Source organism: Hirundo rustica, chromosome 15 (assembly GCF_015227805.2).
Source record: "Hirundo rustica isolate bHirRus1 chromosome 15, bHirRus1.pri.v3, whole genome shotgun sequence".
Lineage (NCBI taxonomy): Eukaryota > Metazoa > Chordata > Aves > Passeriformes > Hirundinidae > Hirundo > Hirundo rustica.
Window position 1 is genome coordinate 10,668,482 of NC_053464.1, and position 15,947 is coordinate 10,684,428.

General features: G+C 42.7%; 1 protein-coding gene across 8 annotated transcripts in view; it reads right to left on the reverse strand.

The window, feature by feature from the left end:
- Positions 1-952: 952 nt before the first annotated feature.
- PDGFA (platelet derived growth factor subunit A) overlaps positions 953-15,947 on the reverse strand; it is a 36,288-nt gene continuing 21,293 nt past the window's right edge. For 3 of the 8 annotated variants that reach the window (XR_005703178.1, XM_040078727.1, XM_040078726.1), the window contains one exon: positions 12,623-15,852. Coding sequence is in view for 6 of the 8 variants with exons in the window: in XM_040078727.1 (XP_039934661.1) it covers positions 15,842-15,852 (11 nt within the window). In the remaining 2 variants the exon portion in view is untranslated. Of the gene's footprint in view, positions 2,230-2,497; positions 9,424-10,776; positions 10,951-12,622; positions 15,853-15,947 lie in introns of those variants that run through there. The other 5 variants (XM_040078724.1, XM_040078722.1, XM_040078721.1 and 2 more) reach the window with 5 other exon arrangements.

Consider the following 15,947-nt stretch of genomic DNA (forward strand, 5'->3'; position numbering starts at 1 on the left):
CTGATTAATGGCCCTTCTGCACAAATTGCATTTTGCACATATTTAAAAATCTTGAGCTAGATAACTCTTTGACCTAAAATATAATAGGTTCTTTTTTTTTTTTTTTTTTTTCCTGATAGTGTCCAACATTTGTATGTTTTCATACCTTATTTTTGAAGCAAGTCCTTTCTAACTTGAAGAACAAAGTGGTCAGGCTGTGGCTCTGGATGCGTGTGCACCCCCTGCACCTCTGTGGCTTCTCTGAGACATCACTAGTCCAGCTCTGGGGCTCACCAACAATCTCAGACCACCAGGAGAGACATCCCAGTCTGGCATCAAGAGGCCCAGGAAATGCGCCCAGCGCAGCTCCCATTCCCATGGTGTGTGGTCCCTGGGGTGAGCAGTGTCATGCCCTGCCTGTGAACCATTCCCCAAATTTTCTCTTCCCCAGAGCTCTGTGTGAGTGAGATGTGAGACCAGGTTATATTAAGCCCATTGCTGAAAGGACCAGGGACGACGGCTCCCATGGGCACATAGCAACTATGCTAGAGAACGAGTGAAAAATTCAGGGAACAAGTGGCACTGTAATCCATCTTACCTACCCGGAATAGATGTATCCATGTACTGATCTCTATAAACACACCCTTTTCTCCATATGGGTGGGTATATATTTATATGCACCAGCCTCAAAATACCAGTAAGTTTTTATTAGCCCCATTTGCAGATGGGGTGATGATGACAGACAAAGTGCTTTGATCTCTCTAGGCTGCTCCTCCTTGGGAGGGGAGAGTCGGAGCCTTCTCCCCCCAGGAGAGGTAAGAGAGGGACGTGAGTTCTCCCAAACCCCCAAGGAGCTCCTCGGTGCGGAGATCTTGCTCAGCTCTCACTTGGAATCATGCTGGCAAATAAACATGAAAGTGAAATCGGCATTGTGAGATAGTTATGCAAGAGCGGGCGGATCCCAGGACTCAGCCATTGTTCCAAACGTTTAATTAACATTATGAAAGCTGATTAAAGGAAAATCTTTAACCCCCAGGGAAATCCCATTTTCCCTCACTTCCCATACTGCTATAATTTTCACAATGTAAGAAGGAAAGTGTTATTCCAAGACATGATTCATATGAGCTACAACCTGATCTTTGCCACAGTCATGTCCTGCATCTTAAATAATCGCCAGCAGTGACACCAGATGGGGACACTTCTGAGACAGCACTTTTTCCCCCTTTATCCCATGACCTGAATTGCCATCATAATTTCTAGACTTTGTGTCATCCTGGCATGATGACAAGTGTTCACCCACGTTCCAGAACTAAAAGTTGGTTCACAAGGACAGTGATACCTACCCAGACACAGCATCTCAGATACAAAGTGCGAATGACACGCCACAGCCCGGCGTGGTAACAGCAGGGGCTGTTTGCTTTGGTCACCACAGCAAATTCCTTTGAAGGCAGGAGAGTGAGCACCATCTCCAGTGACTCCTGTCTAACCCCGAGTGAACCACTTACCATTTCTGCTCTTTTGGAATTGGGGCAAAGCCAGTGTTACCTCTCAGGACACTGCAAACTCACGAATATAATAACCAGGGACTGGAGATGTTTAGGTGGAAATTGCTATTGTAAATTATGTTAATTGAGAGATTTGCTTTCAGCTGCAGTGGGTCTGTGAGCAAGCACACCCCCCAGTATTCAGCTGTGTATGGGTGGCACATTGCCTCTCTGCTCTTCCAGGACTATTTTGATTATATGTCATGGCCCATCAGAGACCTAATCCCAGGATCTAATCCTGGAGGCAACAGACAGCTGCCTGTCTGCCCAGTGAACTCAGAGAAGTGCCCTTGGGGCTGCCGTGAGGGTGATGCAGACGATGGGGCAGGAGGACAAGCACTTGCCCCAAACACAGAGCAGACATCTGCCCAGGCACAGCCCTGGTCACGTCCTGGCCAGGGCTGCACCAGCTCCTTGACCTCTCTGACATGTGAGTGGCACTGGGCAGACCCCATGGCCCTGGGTCCTCCCCTGGTTAACAAGAATCTGGGTGGATGCTGCATTTACAGACTTCCAAATCTAATTAAGAACACACACAGCTCCAGTCCTTTCTGAGCATCAGGCTTATATAAATACATACACATATAAATACACGGCACAAATACAGCCTCTGGCAGCAGGAACAGTCTCGTACTCAGATCTTCAACAGCTCTTTCCATCTGTAGATTCTGCAGGTCAAAGACATTGCAGAGCTTCAGGAACCATTCTGAAAAGGGGAAAGATTATTTTTTCCCACTGTCGTCTACATGTACACGAGGCAAAATCCATTTTAATTATGATACAACAGGGTCATCCTCACTACTTGTGACAATGAAGAGCAGGCACCACTTTTGTGCACACAGTGACATTAGTAAAGCAGAAGCTCTATTTGTAGGATGAAGTTCCTCCTTCAAAAAGCACTAGAGGTAAGCCAAATTCACACCGTGAATACCAAATATATGAATTTCTGACTCAATAAAAGGCAGACAGCTGTGTTTTCTGATAAAAATGTGCCTTTATTTTTTAATTTTTCATTACCTGGATTCTGTGTTTGTCAGAGCAAGAAAAACAAAACATAGTTTCTTTGATACGCAGCAAATCTGAAAACAATCCTGCAAATAGCACAACACAAAAACTCCCACAAAAAGGGAAAGCTATAAAATTTGAGAGGCGACGAGGCTTTCAGAAGCGCCAGTTTCCCAGTGCAATGGCTGGAAGGGTGGCCTGGCCTGGCGGCAGTTCAATCATTTTGTAACGAAGGACAAATACTTTCAACATCCTGAGAAAGAGGGCGGGGGGACGGGGGCACGACTCCCTTGCTTTCCCTCCTCCTGCTATTCTTTCTCCTCCCTCCCCCCACCCCTTGGATTTTCAATAGCTCTTTAGTGTTTCCATCAAAGGCTTTTACCATTCATCCTCCCTTCTGGTGCCTGCCTTCCACCTGTCTATCCATCACAGACCTAACCCAGGTCCCTTTTTTGTCCCCCCTTTGCTATTTTTTCAAGCGGTGGGATTTGTTTATAAGCTTCTGTATTACCTAAACTGCAGGGGAAGAGGCTGCTGGGAGCAAAGTGAGAAAGCAGGATTAAGGGGAATAATTCAGCTCCATTGCATTTCCATCTGAACGGTCATAAAATGTGCAAATCCTGTTCCTGGGAATTTGGTGTCAGAGGTCTTCCCTGCCACTGCCCTTCCCGTACCCCTTCTCTCTTTCCCTCTCATGGAAAAACAAGTGTTGGGAGGGATGACTGTAACTCCACAGACCCCAAAAGCCATGACGTGTGTGCCAGCAGGGCCCATACCAGCCCATGTGCAGGGAGACACTCCAGATGTGGCCATAAACTGCAGACAAGGGGGTGGGAGGCTGCAAAGATTGAATCGAGCAGGACAACAGGAGTGAGCAGGGAAAGGCTGCTCAATATGACAGCTCCCAACACCCCCAGCTAATTAATGAGCCTGGGCAAAATACAAAAATAACCTGTCAGGCTTGTTGGCTCTCTAAGTAAATCGTACAGAAATATGTGATTCAGACCCCAGCAGCTCAAAGAGTTTTTACTCTCATTTTTAGCTCATCGCCATCACAAGGCACCAAAATAGGCACAGGCCAGCTTCCCAGACCCCCAGAGACCCACCAACAATCCACCTGTCAGCAAACTGTGAGACAGGAGAAGGGCCCCTGCTCTGTACAGGTCAATTTAGATTTGTCACTGATTCAAACAGGAGTCACTGCCACCCCTGGGCTACGTAACCAAACACTCTCAGAAGAGCAAGTAATGCCAAAAAAGGAGGTGACCCACAACATGTCCCCAACCCTAGTGAGCCCACAAACCTTTCTTTGGTGGAATTTCATGTTGTATCTACTGGACCTGGCAACAGCTAGCAGCTATCTTCCGCTTAGAGACACATCCTGGAGATACTGCGGATGACCCAGCAGGTAGCACATGTCAAAATAAGTTCCTCTGATTGACAGTTATTTATTATTTTTAAATAAAATGAGTATAGATTGAATGGTTGCTCAGCAGCAGCTCAGTTCTTAGTTTGGCAACTTCTTGGACAGTTTGACCATACATATGACAACACAAAATAAATTTCACTTGCTTGCAGTAGCAGTTGGCTATAAATTCAGTCCATCGATGATTTATAGCTCTAGCAGCAGTGGGTTATATGAAATGAGAAGCCCTTTCATCCTTAAACTGCTCTGCAGTCTGGTGGGGATGATGAAAGCCATTGTTCCTAAGGCCAGAGGAGAGCAGGAGTTCATTCAGCTGTGGTAGGAGGCTGTGTGCAAATTGGGTCCAAAGGTGAGAGGAGGCCTGGAGACATAGCAGCCCTTGGTTTCGAAGAGCAGCCAGAAAGAAATCCTTAATGATGCTCAGCCGTGCTTTGCAGGCTGGAGGGGAGCAGTATTTCCATCAACTAAATGATCTCAACTCCTTGGCTTCCCTGAGGGCACTGCACCAGGACAGACTGGGATCGCTCACCAGAGTCACTCTCAGATGTTTGTGTTCTTCCCACCCACCAGCAGCCCCAAACCTGAGCATGTCTTTGGCACAGCAGGTGGGATCCTTAATCCTGCTGAGGGCCAGCCCCAAGCGAAGATTAGCAGAAGAATCTGTTTTCATTAAAATCCAACCTACCATTACCATCCTCTCTGATGGTTTAAAATGCGCATGTCCAGCTCGTGTAGCAGCTCTGTTTCTGCAGAGAAAGGGCGGTTCAGCAACCTGCCTCTTCACTTTCTAATGTCTCTTTCATTTAATCAACAAGTAACTAAGACAGATACACTGAGGAATGTTAAAGGCACCTCCTCCTGGAGAATTTTGCCAGCAGGATCAATGGAATTGGGATTTTGCCTTTATTATATTTCTTTTGACCTTGGAACTGATCTGATTTTCCTCCCAGTGATGATTTTTTTTTTTTTTTGGTGGAAAAAAACCCCCCACAAAACAACTAAACAGGAAAAGACATACAAATAAACACTGATACGCACAGGAAAAATACAAAACTTAGCACCATGCACTCCCCTCATTATTAGACAAAGGTTGGGAAGGGTTCACAAGTGTAAAACGCTCATGTGAATTATGAGATTACTGCTCAGTTTTCTTTCAAGTCGTGGGCTGGAAACAGATGGTGGCTGTAGCATTTATGACGGCACAACATGTTACTGCAAGCCTAGCCATCTCTCTCTCTCCTCTCAAAATTGCAGCTGCAAAGAAAGTTGTGGAAAATCACATTAATAGTCTCTTCCACCACACAGTTTTCCAGCCCTTCATCCCTGGCCAGCACATGGACAGAGCCATCTTGTATGCCAGCAAGAATACTCTCCTAATCCCTGTCCTGAATAGTTACCACTGACTGGCTTATTTAACAGCTAGTTAAAATGTGAAGTTTGTTAGCATTGTAAAAAAGCCTCCAGAAAGCAGGTCCTTAAGGTCAGGGCAGATGCCATGTGATCCCAAGGGCTCCCTAAGGGAAACACTCAGAAAGAAGCCATCAGACTGTCTTTTAGCTGTTTATTATTTAAACATTCAGTTCAGGCCAAGCAGGTTGACTTATAACGAAGCAGAAAGACAGATATAACAATTGCAAAAGCATCTTTGTAACTCAGGCGTCCAAATCTCACTTCCTAGCAAGAGTAGAAACTTTAACAAGGGCAAAGGCCTCTGGATTTACAGTCAGACAGCCTTCCAGTGACCACAGGCTTAGAAGGATCTGGGGCCCTGAGGATACAAAGAGCAACTAAACCACATTTAAATATCTTGCCTGTACACTAGAAAAAAATGTGCGCTATAGTCCTGATGAAAATGCCTTGATGACTAAAATATGTTCATACCCAGGCTTGAACCCTTGAGCCAAGCCTGGGGCACAAACCCTCTACTCTCAAGGCACCACAGAGGGCTGTGCTGACACCAGAGAATTCTTCAAACAGTACAAAACTGTTACCTGGGATTTCTGTGCGCTTTACAATGTGAACCAATCCTGTATCACATAGTTTCTGAGAGCATTAACTCTCTGGGATTCCAAAATCAGGATTTTAGAATTACTTATTCACTTGAGTTAATTAAGACTCTGTCAAATAATAATTTTTCCAGACAAGTGTCAGTGGTGTATCGGGGTATCCATGTTGCTGTTTTCACTTTGCTGGCCTCACTACCTGGTTGGGAACATCAGCATCAATTTTATGTGTTCATCCTTAGCCACTCCAGTGTGTTCCTGCCATGCTTCCTGCAGCCAACTACACACAGGGCAGCATTTCTGCCCTCTGGGGTGTAGAACAGGCCAACTGAAAGCAAGATAGGCTTTTACCATTTCCTTTATCACTTTTCACAGCTAGACCAGGAAGTTGCTACAGAAGTTCAATAGTGTACACACTTGAAACTCCAAATGGGCTTTTGCTAGAGATAGACTCTCTCCAGGTGATATGACCATACATTTCCACTGTATATCTGTCATAATTGCAAAAGCCCTCAGACTTTTTCTCTAAGACAGAGAAGGTGCCATTCCATTTTTCTTTTGGAAACCTCCTCATGCAGAATTCATTAGTATTCTATGCAACAATGTACTTCCTGTAAGTACTGAAATATAAAGTGTATTAGAAGTTTCCACTTCTGTTTTTATCTTTTCCTGATCTAGCCTGAAAATTCTTTTGAAGTTCCTCAAAGTGTTCTTCATATATGCTTGTTTTAGGAAATACCAGATCACTATTGGCAAACCTCTCCTTAATTAAGTGAGATAAAGGAATCAAGATGATATGATCTGCTTCATTTCCCACCTTTTTAAGGTACCATTTTAAGATTCTTTTCTTTTTCCCCACTTGCCTTTTGAAAGAAACATGCTGGAGAAACTAAGGAAGGGGAAGACCCAGAGAGGGCAAGCTTAGCTCTGGGTTCTCCAGTGTAGCTGAGCTTGCTGGTAGAAAACCACTGAATAGTAAAGCTTTCCCTCATCCCTAAGGAATGGTTCATTGAAAGGTTTCAGACCCTTCTGAAACTCCCATCCCTCTGGACAATGCTTAAGAGGAGAAAACTAAATTGCACTGTGTTAGCATCCACTGGCTCTTCAGGGCCTCAGCTCAGCGAGTCAACTCAGATCACGCCTTTAAGCACACGTAACTTCAAAGAAACATCTCACACACCTCAAGTTCAGCTTTACACTGTCTCCCTTGATGAATCACAACTTAGGGTGTGTAGGGAGCTAAAGGGAAACATTTGCACTCCCTAACCCCAGCTGCAAGGTCCCAAAACCCGTTAGCTACGTAGGCAGCCCAAACATCCCGGATGGGCCAGCAGGCTCTTCACAACAAATGGATGAAAGCTGTTAGGCAAGCTCTTCTGAAGCACCTCTAGAAGAAACATATCCCAGAACTGTTAAACTTTGATGTAAAAGCAGTATTTGGGGCTGTACACAAGCAGAGAATTAACCTGCCTGGCTCCCATGCGGCCTGTTGAAGAAACCACTCTATCTGGGATAAATTGCTTCTGTCATATTTGCTGTGGAAACCCCCTGGAGTCAAGGGGAATTCAGATCTCGGGCAGGTTTTTGAGAAGTTTCCTGGCTCCAAGAAGACCTCTGAGCAGAATACTTTCCAGTGGGTGAGTTTGGGCCGAGAAACGTCCTCACTTCCAAGTGTGTAAGCACAGAGCCCTCAGCCCTCACCCACACTGGAAGTGCTGGAGCATCCCTCCCTCCTCCTCTGGCTCCACGCAGACTCCAAAAGCAGCTGAGCAGGCCCCAGAGGTGAAATCTGGCCTCTTGAAACTTCCCTGGTCTTCAGATTAAACCAGCATCACCTTTATACAGAAAAAGCGTGAAAAGCCAAAGTGCTAAGGGAAGGTGAAGCATGGCTGGAGTGAAGGGAACTTCCCATCTGAAATGTCTAAAAGCCAAGGTTTTAGTGCTGCTGGCTAGAGATGGAAGGCAGAAGTCACAGCGACATCCTTGGGTCAAAATTAGTCTCTCTTCAGAACAAAGGCAGAGACCTTCTGAAGCCAAGTTTGTTGAAGTTTGTTGAAAGTCACGTAAAAATGAATTAAAAGTGGATGTTCAAATCCCTTAGACTGCTGAAAAAATTCCAGCTAGGGATGTCCAGTAAGTCATCTTCATACTTCACTGGGCTCTAAAAGTTTGAGCTCATCCCCAAAGGGAGCTGAGGCCACCCAGCATTTCACCCATAGGCCCTCTGTGAACAGAGTCTTTCTTGTGGTCAGAGAGGGGCTATCTTGAATTTATGCCTTACTTCTCCCCTTGTGAGCATACAAAACAATTTCTATGAGTAATTCTACCCACTAATTGCCAAGGAAAAGTCTGGTAAGAAATGCTCTGCATTTTTGTCAGGTCAGAGGCTTCCCTAAACAAAGTTGCTGTTTTATGTTTTCTATCAGCACATGTTCACATCCGGGGTCCTCGGTGAATTCCAGCGCGGATGAGTCTCTGTGGGAAATTGCTTTTCCCTATTTTCTTGTTCTAAGTGCTCCAGGAAATGAGCCTATTTTTACAACAACACTGAACAGCAAAATATGAAACCATTATCTGCTTCATGGCAAGAGTTTCGGGTCAGTTCTCAGGTAACTGTCACCTCCAAAGAAGTCAATGCAGTTGTATCTGTTCATGCAAGGTAGAGACCTGACCAATTATGTAATTGGTTGATCAGTTACCAGAAAACAGAGCTACCACAGGCCTAAGGAGTGTCTTGTTTTCATGCGTCTCAAAGTTCATCCAAGCCCTGATGCATTGATAAGTGAAGTATTCCAGAATTATGGTCTGCAAAGATGATAGTTAACTGCTGAAAGATTTAAGCATGAGCATTCTCTATGAACATATACTTTCTCACTGAGTGATCTTTATAAGTAGTATCTCTTCTGGATCCTTTTTACATATGCCAAAGAAACCAGGGTGGGATTTTCAGAAGTGTTTAAAATGTTTTTCTCCTACTTATTTGTGATTGCTTTCAAGAATGAAGATGTTTTCAAAATCCATGGGGATTTCAAGCACTATGGGCTCAACTGCATCTCTGTGCACTTCTGCTTTTTTGCACACCTGATTTAACAAATACTCTGAATTTCAAAGCTGGACAGTAAGCCCAGTTGCCTTCATTGTGCAAGATCAAAGATAGCACATAGGGGCCAAAACACCAGGTCTGATCTTAAGATGAGTGTGTAACACTTGTTACAAACTTGGCTCCTTATTTCCTGGGTTGAGGGACTACTCCAGCCTTCACATGTGAACTTCTTTTCTGTTGAGGCACTCAAGTGAGCCTTTCTTTGTGTGTTTTATCTAAGAACTCAGGAGACATCCCGCATGCATGAGTGTCAGTCCAAACAGAAGTTCTTGAGTTGCTCAAAACTCAAACCAAGTCAGATTTGATGGCCTTCTAGAAAGTCAGACATACAGATTCGATTCCTCTCTATGGGAAGAAGGAACCCTGGAAAAATACGACATGAAATCTTCAAGTGATAGAAATTCTATCACCAGGATGCTCCCAGAATTTCATCCATTGATTATGAGCTAGACTAAGAGCTAGTACCTCCTTACCTTCGGGTTGGGAAAGAGGTGTTCGTGACTTTCCACCTAATTGGAAAGCTCACCAAACGTCACTCGAGACCAGCATACAGAAAACAAACCTAGAGACAATATCTAAGGAAAACAGAACCTAACCTATGACTTGTTCTTTGATTTACAACTGTGATTGTGGGCCCCACCTCACAGTCATATGCCATGGTAATAGGCAGCAGTTCAACAAGAACCAGTCCTAACTTTTCACATGTTATAGTGATTCTGAGCTACTTCAGCACACTTTAGCCTGATGCAGCAAGTAATTAGAATGACTAAAATGCCAGGTGGCATGACATAACTGAAAAAAAGAATGAGCAAGCCTTCGGTCTTGCTTATCCTACCTTCTAATTTTTTTCCCCCCCTAAACCAAAGGTTGCCAAATTTCACATGAAGTTTGCTCTCATTAATTTCCCCCATCTCAAAATTGTCAGTTATCATACAACAGTGAGTTTTCAAACTATATCCTGAGGTATCCAAACAGATCATTTGAAATGGGCTCACTGGCATTAGCAACTGCGGTCCTGAATCCACCCATGCCAAAAAAATATTTTCCCCGGAAAGAATATGTAATTCAAAATGGCAACCTCCATGTGAGCAGGATTGGCACACTCACAGCTGTTTTCCTAGCTGTACATACAAGGCTTGTTACTTCATCTTTGGGGTTGCTTACAAAATATTTCAACACTCTGAGAGCACAAAGACCCCCTCAGCCCATAGTTGGGATCCTGGGTCAGGAAGGCTCACTCTAATTAAAAAATAAAGTATCAACTCTGCTCCATTTGCCTGAGATCAATAGGATGTTGGTCCAAACCTAAGAGCATGCTCAGGCACCAGTTTGAAGAAGAGCAAACACAAGCATCTCTTAAAGTGTTTTTCCATGTTAGGGCCTGGGAAAAAAAATTCTGATTGGGCCCACGATAGAAACAGTTCTCCATGGAAATGTTACCCACACCATAAAAAGAAGGAGAATGAAAATTGTCTACTGAATTTTTGTAAATTCCCATAAAATCTGAGTCTTGTTCTACGTGCATAATTTTGACTGTAAGTCATGAAAGGCTGATTCCTAAGAGAAGCAGGAAATGACTGGCTCATGATAGGATAAAAGGCTGCATAATTGCATGGGCAGAAAGATGGATTTTCATCAATCACTACATTCTCTGACAATATGGCAGTGGCTTTTGATCATGTATCCAATGCACAGTAATTAGGCAAAACTACTTACCCTCAATCTTTTCAGTATTTAGCTCTAAGGGTGCAAGGATTCATTCTTGGAAAGGGAAGATGGTCGTGTGATTTGGGGCACTGGATGAGCACTCAGATCTGAGTCCTCTCCCTGGTTCTGCCACAGCCTTGCTGTATGACCTTGCACAGGCTTTTCTCCATGCCTCGGTCTCGCCTAAAATGGGATAACAATAGTTCTTTATTTCATAGGAACACAAACCAGCTCAAGGCTGTACCACAGAGATGCTACAGCAAAGAGCAGCACAGAAAAGCTCAGACACAGAATAATGCCTTGCTAATAGAATGTGGGAACACAGACAGTAATTAAATTGAATAATAAACACAAAACATAGGCTGACTTCTGATGAATGCAACACTGATAGGCTTTTGTACCTGGCATTAACGGAAATTTAAGTGGGATTCCTATGAATTGATCTGAGATCTGCTAGTAGTACAAACTGTGTACTAGAAACACCAAGGAAATTACTTCACTTAAAACCTCTGCATGTTGTCTCTTTTACAACAACCATGATTTCCAGCCCAAGTGAGGGTCAGATAACTATCCAGAACATTTTCAAAGCCACAGGAGGTGCCTACAAGCATGATTTCCTTTGATTTACAGTAAAATATGAGCATGCAAATCTGAGGTAGTTTTGAAACTTCAAAATAAAATCTGAAACTTCCAAATTAAAACATAAATGGGGCCACTGATCCTAATTAAACTGTCAGATGCCTGGATCAGCTTCAATGCCACTATTCCAGCATCACACTGCTGCTGGAATTGGACAGCGCTTTAGCAAAGACTCTTCAGTAGTATTTTTCCAAATGCAAAGATGAATCTTCTTCTCCAAAGCATTTGCCTTTCATGTCAGGGGTCAGTTATGGGCCTGTGGGTCTGGGAGAGAGGATCCCAGGGCACATGCTGACATAAACCAACTGATTTGGAAACCAACAGATCAAAGGCTGTTCTGTCAAGCAGGAGGAGAGAAAACAGATATGAGACACATCTTAGGAAAGGAAAATAATTTCTGAGAGACAGAAACAAGAGGGATGGGAAAGTCAGGCAGAGAATAACTGGAAAAACAGGCCACAAAAAGGCAACGTGGACCTGAGGAGGACAGGCAAGAAAACCTCATGAGTGGTCCACCTCATCAGTGGAATGCTGAAGCCCATGGGAAGGAGGGGGCAAGAGTATAAAGCCTAAACCCAAAATGCTGGAGCTACCTGGAAACCTGGGAGAGGAGCAACTGCCTGCAGTCACCATGCACTGCTTAAGAAAGCAGATGCCAGGCAGGACAGATGACAGGAGAAAAGGAAAGCAAACAGGCACACAATCCTTGGTTCTACTCAACAAAAGCAACTGCGGGACTGGTCTGGAAAGACGAAGCACTCAATTAAATGTAATGAATTGACTAAAAAATCAGTGACCATGCACCATATTGTAATGCTGAGATGGGGTTTGGGCAATCCTCTCTGTATGTCTTTTCTGGTCAGACAAGACCTCAGAAAAAGATATAATCAGACCAAGAAGTTCTGCATCCCTGGGCAGAGGAAATGAGTGCAGAATGTAAAACAGAAAAACATTTCATCCCCAAACTGCTGCCTACAGTGTGGAAGGACAAAACCAACAAGGTGTTAAAGTATTGCATGGAAGTGCAACTTTTGAAAACCACCATCCTCGGGTCCAGTAAGACCCCTACTCACCCCCCACCCCAAAAATATTAGAGCTGTCCATCAGCTATCTTGTGGCTCCTTCCCTGTAACACTCCAAATGCAGCACATTAGAAGTCCAGAGGGAGTCCACCTCCAGCAGACAGCAGAAGAAGATATGACACGGCATTCACGAATGCACAGAGAACTGTTTAATTTACAGCCACAATGGTGAAACAAACCATTTCAGAGCTTGGACATTCAAAGTTAAGTCTGACACCCATTCTTATATTCACTTATTGTGCTTAAGTATTAGAGAACACAGGATTACATTAACCGTACACGACAATCTGAGATCCCTGCGGGACCGAGGAGTGGAAGGGATGAGCAAGAATGAGGGACCAGCCCCTCAAGTGGTGTAAGCTGGTACAGCTCCATTGCAGGCAACAGAGCCATGGTGATCTACACCAGCTGAGGATATGGCCCTTGAAATGTCCAACTTAACTTTGAATTAACGACTCCCGTGTCACAACCTTTAGCGTCACTGTTCCTTCTGGTTGTATCTGCCACTTTGAAGGAGGACTAATCCCACAACCCGCCACAGTCCCAAAGCTGGCGGGTGAGAGCTCAGCTGGACTACAGGAAGTGATGCTCACATCGTGACACTACTCCTCGCAATTTAACGGCCATGGACTGCATCCTCATCTGATGTAAATTAGCTTGGGGGCATCTGAAGTCAGAAACATTTGCCAATTTATAGTAGCTGAGAACATAGCCCTGAGATTTTTGTGTTTTCTTCCGCATGCTGTATGAACACTGTGCTTGACAACAAAGACTCGTGCGCATTTCATTCCTCGTAACAAAATTAACTCAAGACTACCAGTCTCAAGCAAATGGCTATTGGAAAAGTCCCCATTCAGTCTTCACTCTCTCCTGGTGTGCTGAATTTGGCATAACACGTTTATTTGCTGGCACCAACAAAACCTCTCCGTTTGCTTTGTTTTCAAGACCTTGCTACAAGGCCAGAACTCCCTCGTGATGTAAATCAGAGCTCCAGGATACCCAGGGGAGTCACTCCCAAGGAGCTGGCCCACAAACTCAAACACAGCCTTCTCGTGCCAGTCCAACCACAGGACTCTTTCCAAGAGTTGTTTTGCAAACTATTCCACTTAAGTGACTTCGACATCCTTTCATACCTGCACAGTGTCTGAGTGGGTCACATAATGCTTTTCATCTACATGATTTTAATGGATATATGTTTGGGGTTTTTCTTTCATTAGATATCTTTTAGGAAAAAGAAAAAAAAAAAGGAACGGAGCAACATTATTGGCATCCCACTGAAACATAAATATATAAATTACATTTTATACACTTTTTTAAACGCAGACACATACATTCATGTGCATAACATTGTGAACAGTACACTTAGTGGAAAACAAGCACAGACAATCTTAGTTAAATGTATTTCCAGTTTTGGTGCTCAACAAATACACTGGGAAAATGATCACAAAATAGAACGGTGACTAACTCTATCTCTGCATTAGCATCTGAAGCCAATAATGCCTGTTAGCTAACAGTGCTTTGTTTGGTTGAATTTGGACATAGCTACAGGAACAGGAGGGGAATGTTTGAACTATATTTAGAGAAATGGAAAGGTTAAAAATCTCACTCTCTTTTGTTGTTTTAAGGTTCTGCAGTTCATTCACATTTGAAGATATTTTTATTTGAGTGGAAACACTGTCTTCAAGACAAGCTTTTTTGTTATTCCAAACTAAGAAAACTCTTTCATCTCTTTGTAGATGTTTCACAAATAAAAGAATCCAGTAGTTCACTTTACATATCCAATGTAATAATCCAAATAAAACAAAGGCTACATAATCCAAACTACTGGGGTGGGGCAGTGATTTTGGCCAAGTGAGTAGCCATGTCATATCTGGCACAGCCCTAAGTTTCCAAAGCAGTACAGAAGGATTTATCCATGTGGCTCCCACTGCAATCTGTGGGGAATTGAACATTTAATCCTTTGGCACTTTGAAAATATAGGAGCTGGTGCCAGAGTATTTTATCTGCCCTGCTATAGTTAAAATAGATTTTGATGTTATTTGGGCTATTCTACTACAAAAATATGACCACAAAATGCTTTTTTTTTCTTTTTTTTTTCTTTTTTTTTTTTTCTTTTTTTTGGTTCAAGAAAACATAGCAGGCTTTCTCAGGTATATAAAACTGTTAATTTTTAGATAAAAATACAAACTTCACCTTTACAAAAACACATATTTCTGTTGAATACACATAAAGCATAACATTTTACCAAAAATAAAGAATTTTAGGTTTTGTTCAAATATTTGCAGCAAGGTAGTTCCCATGCCACCATGACATTATACAATGCAGATACAAGAATTTGTACATTTCACACAGCTCCAACATGTGAAATAAAAGTATCTGTATACTGATAAGAATGACAATTGCTAACACAATATCACTAGTAGGCAACTGGCATAAGTCTTAAAGAAAAAAAATAAAGGATTTTTGCATGGATATCCTATGATTTGTTTACGCACATCTCTCTTTTTTTTCTTTTTTTTTTTTTCTTTTACGCTTTAAATTACGGGGGAGGTTGGGGAACATAAACCAAGAAACGTCTAGAAAATTATGCATAGGTATACCATTTTTATTTTAATACATCTCATTAGTTTGCATCCCACTAGGAGAAATACCATAATACCATTTTGTGTTCTGCTTATTGTTATACCAGTCTTTTATATGTGTTATTGGCAAATGTAGTCCAAGAGATAATAAAAAGCTAGGCAAAGAGTAAAAAGAAAACTTAATAATCACTTTATGGTGTAAAAAAAAAAATCCACTTAAGGCTCCCCAGAAGGTTTTTTTGTATAGACTTTTAAAACACCACCAAGCAAGGATGTATTGTTCTATAGTGTTTGCGTGGCATTTGATCATTTCATACATTCCTGCTTTTTTTGTGCCTGAAGTCCACCAGTGTCCATCCATCTTCATCAAGAACGCAGGCACATTTCTTGACGTAAAGCACCGTTGACTGCTCTGACAGAAATCCACTATTCACTTAGATTTTTGTCATGTTTTTGAGTACTTTTGGTATCCTCCATTCATTCAACTGTCTTTTTTTCTTTTCTGTTTTTCTTTCTTTCGGTTTTTTTTTTCTTTTTTGGACAGGGAAGCTTCCTATTGTTTCACAGAGTGCTACAATACTTGCTTTGATGTCACATTAAACAAATGTACATTGTCTCTTTGTTCTCATTAAGTGTTCTTTTGAGCCAGTTTTTTCACACAGGAGAACAAATAAAGTATACAGTCAATAAGCACCATACATAGTAGGTTCAGGAATGTAACAAACCATGTACATCCATGTCCCAGAGAGAAGTTTTTTTTCTAGCTTATTTTCACCTTACATCTGCAGGAGAGAAAAAAGATACAATAACTCTATGATTAGAATCAAAGGTCCTGTCCTTGAAGTAGATGACTTAAAAAAAAAAAAAAACTGTTCTG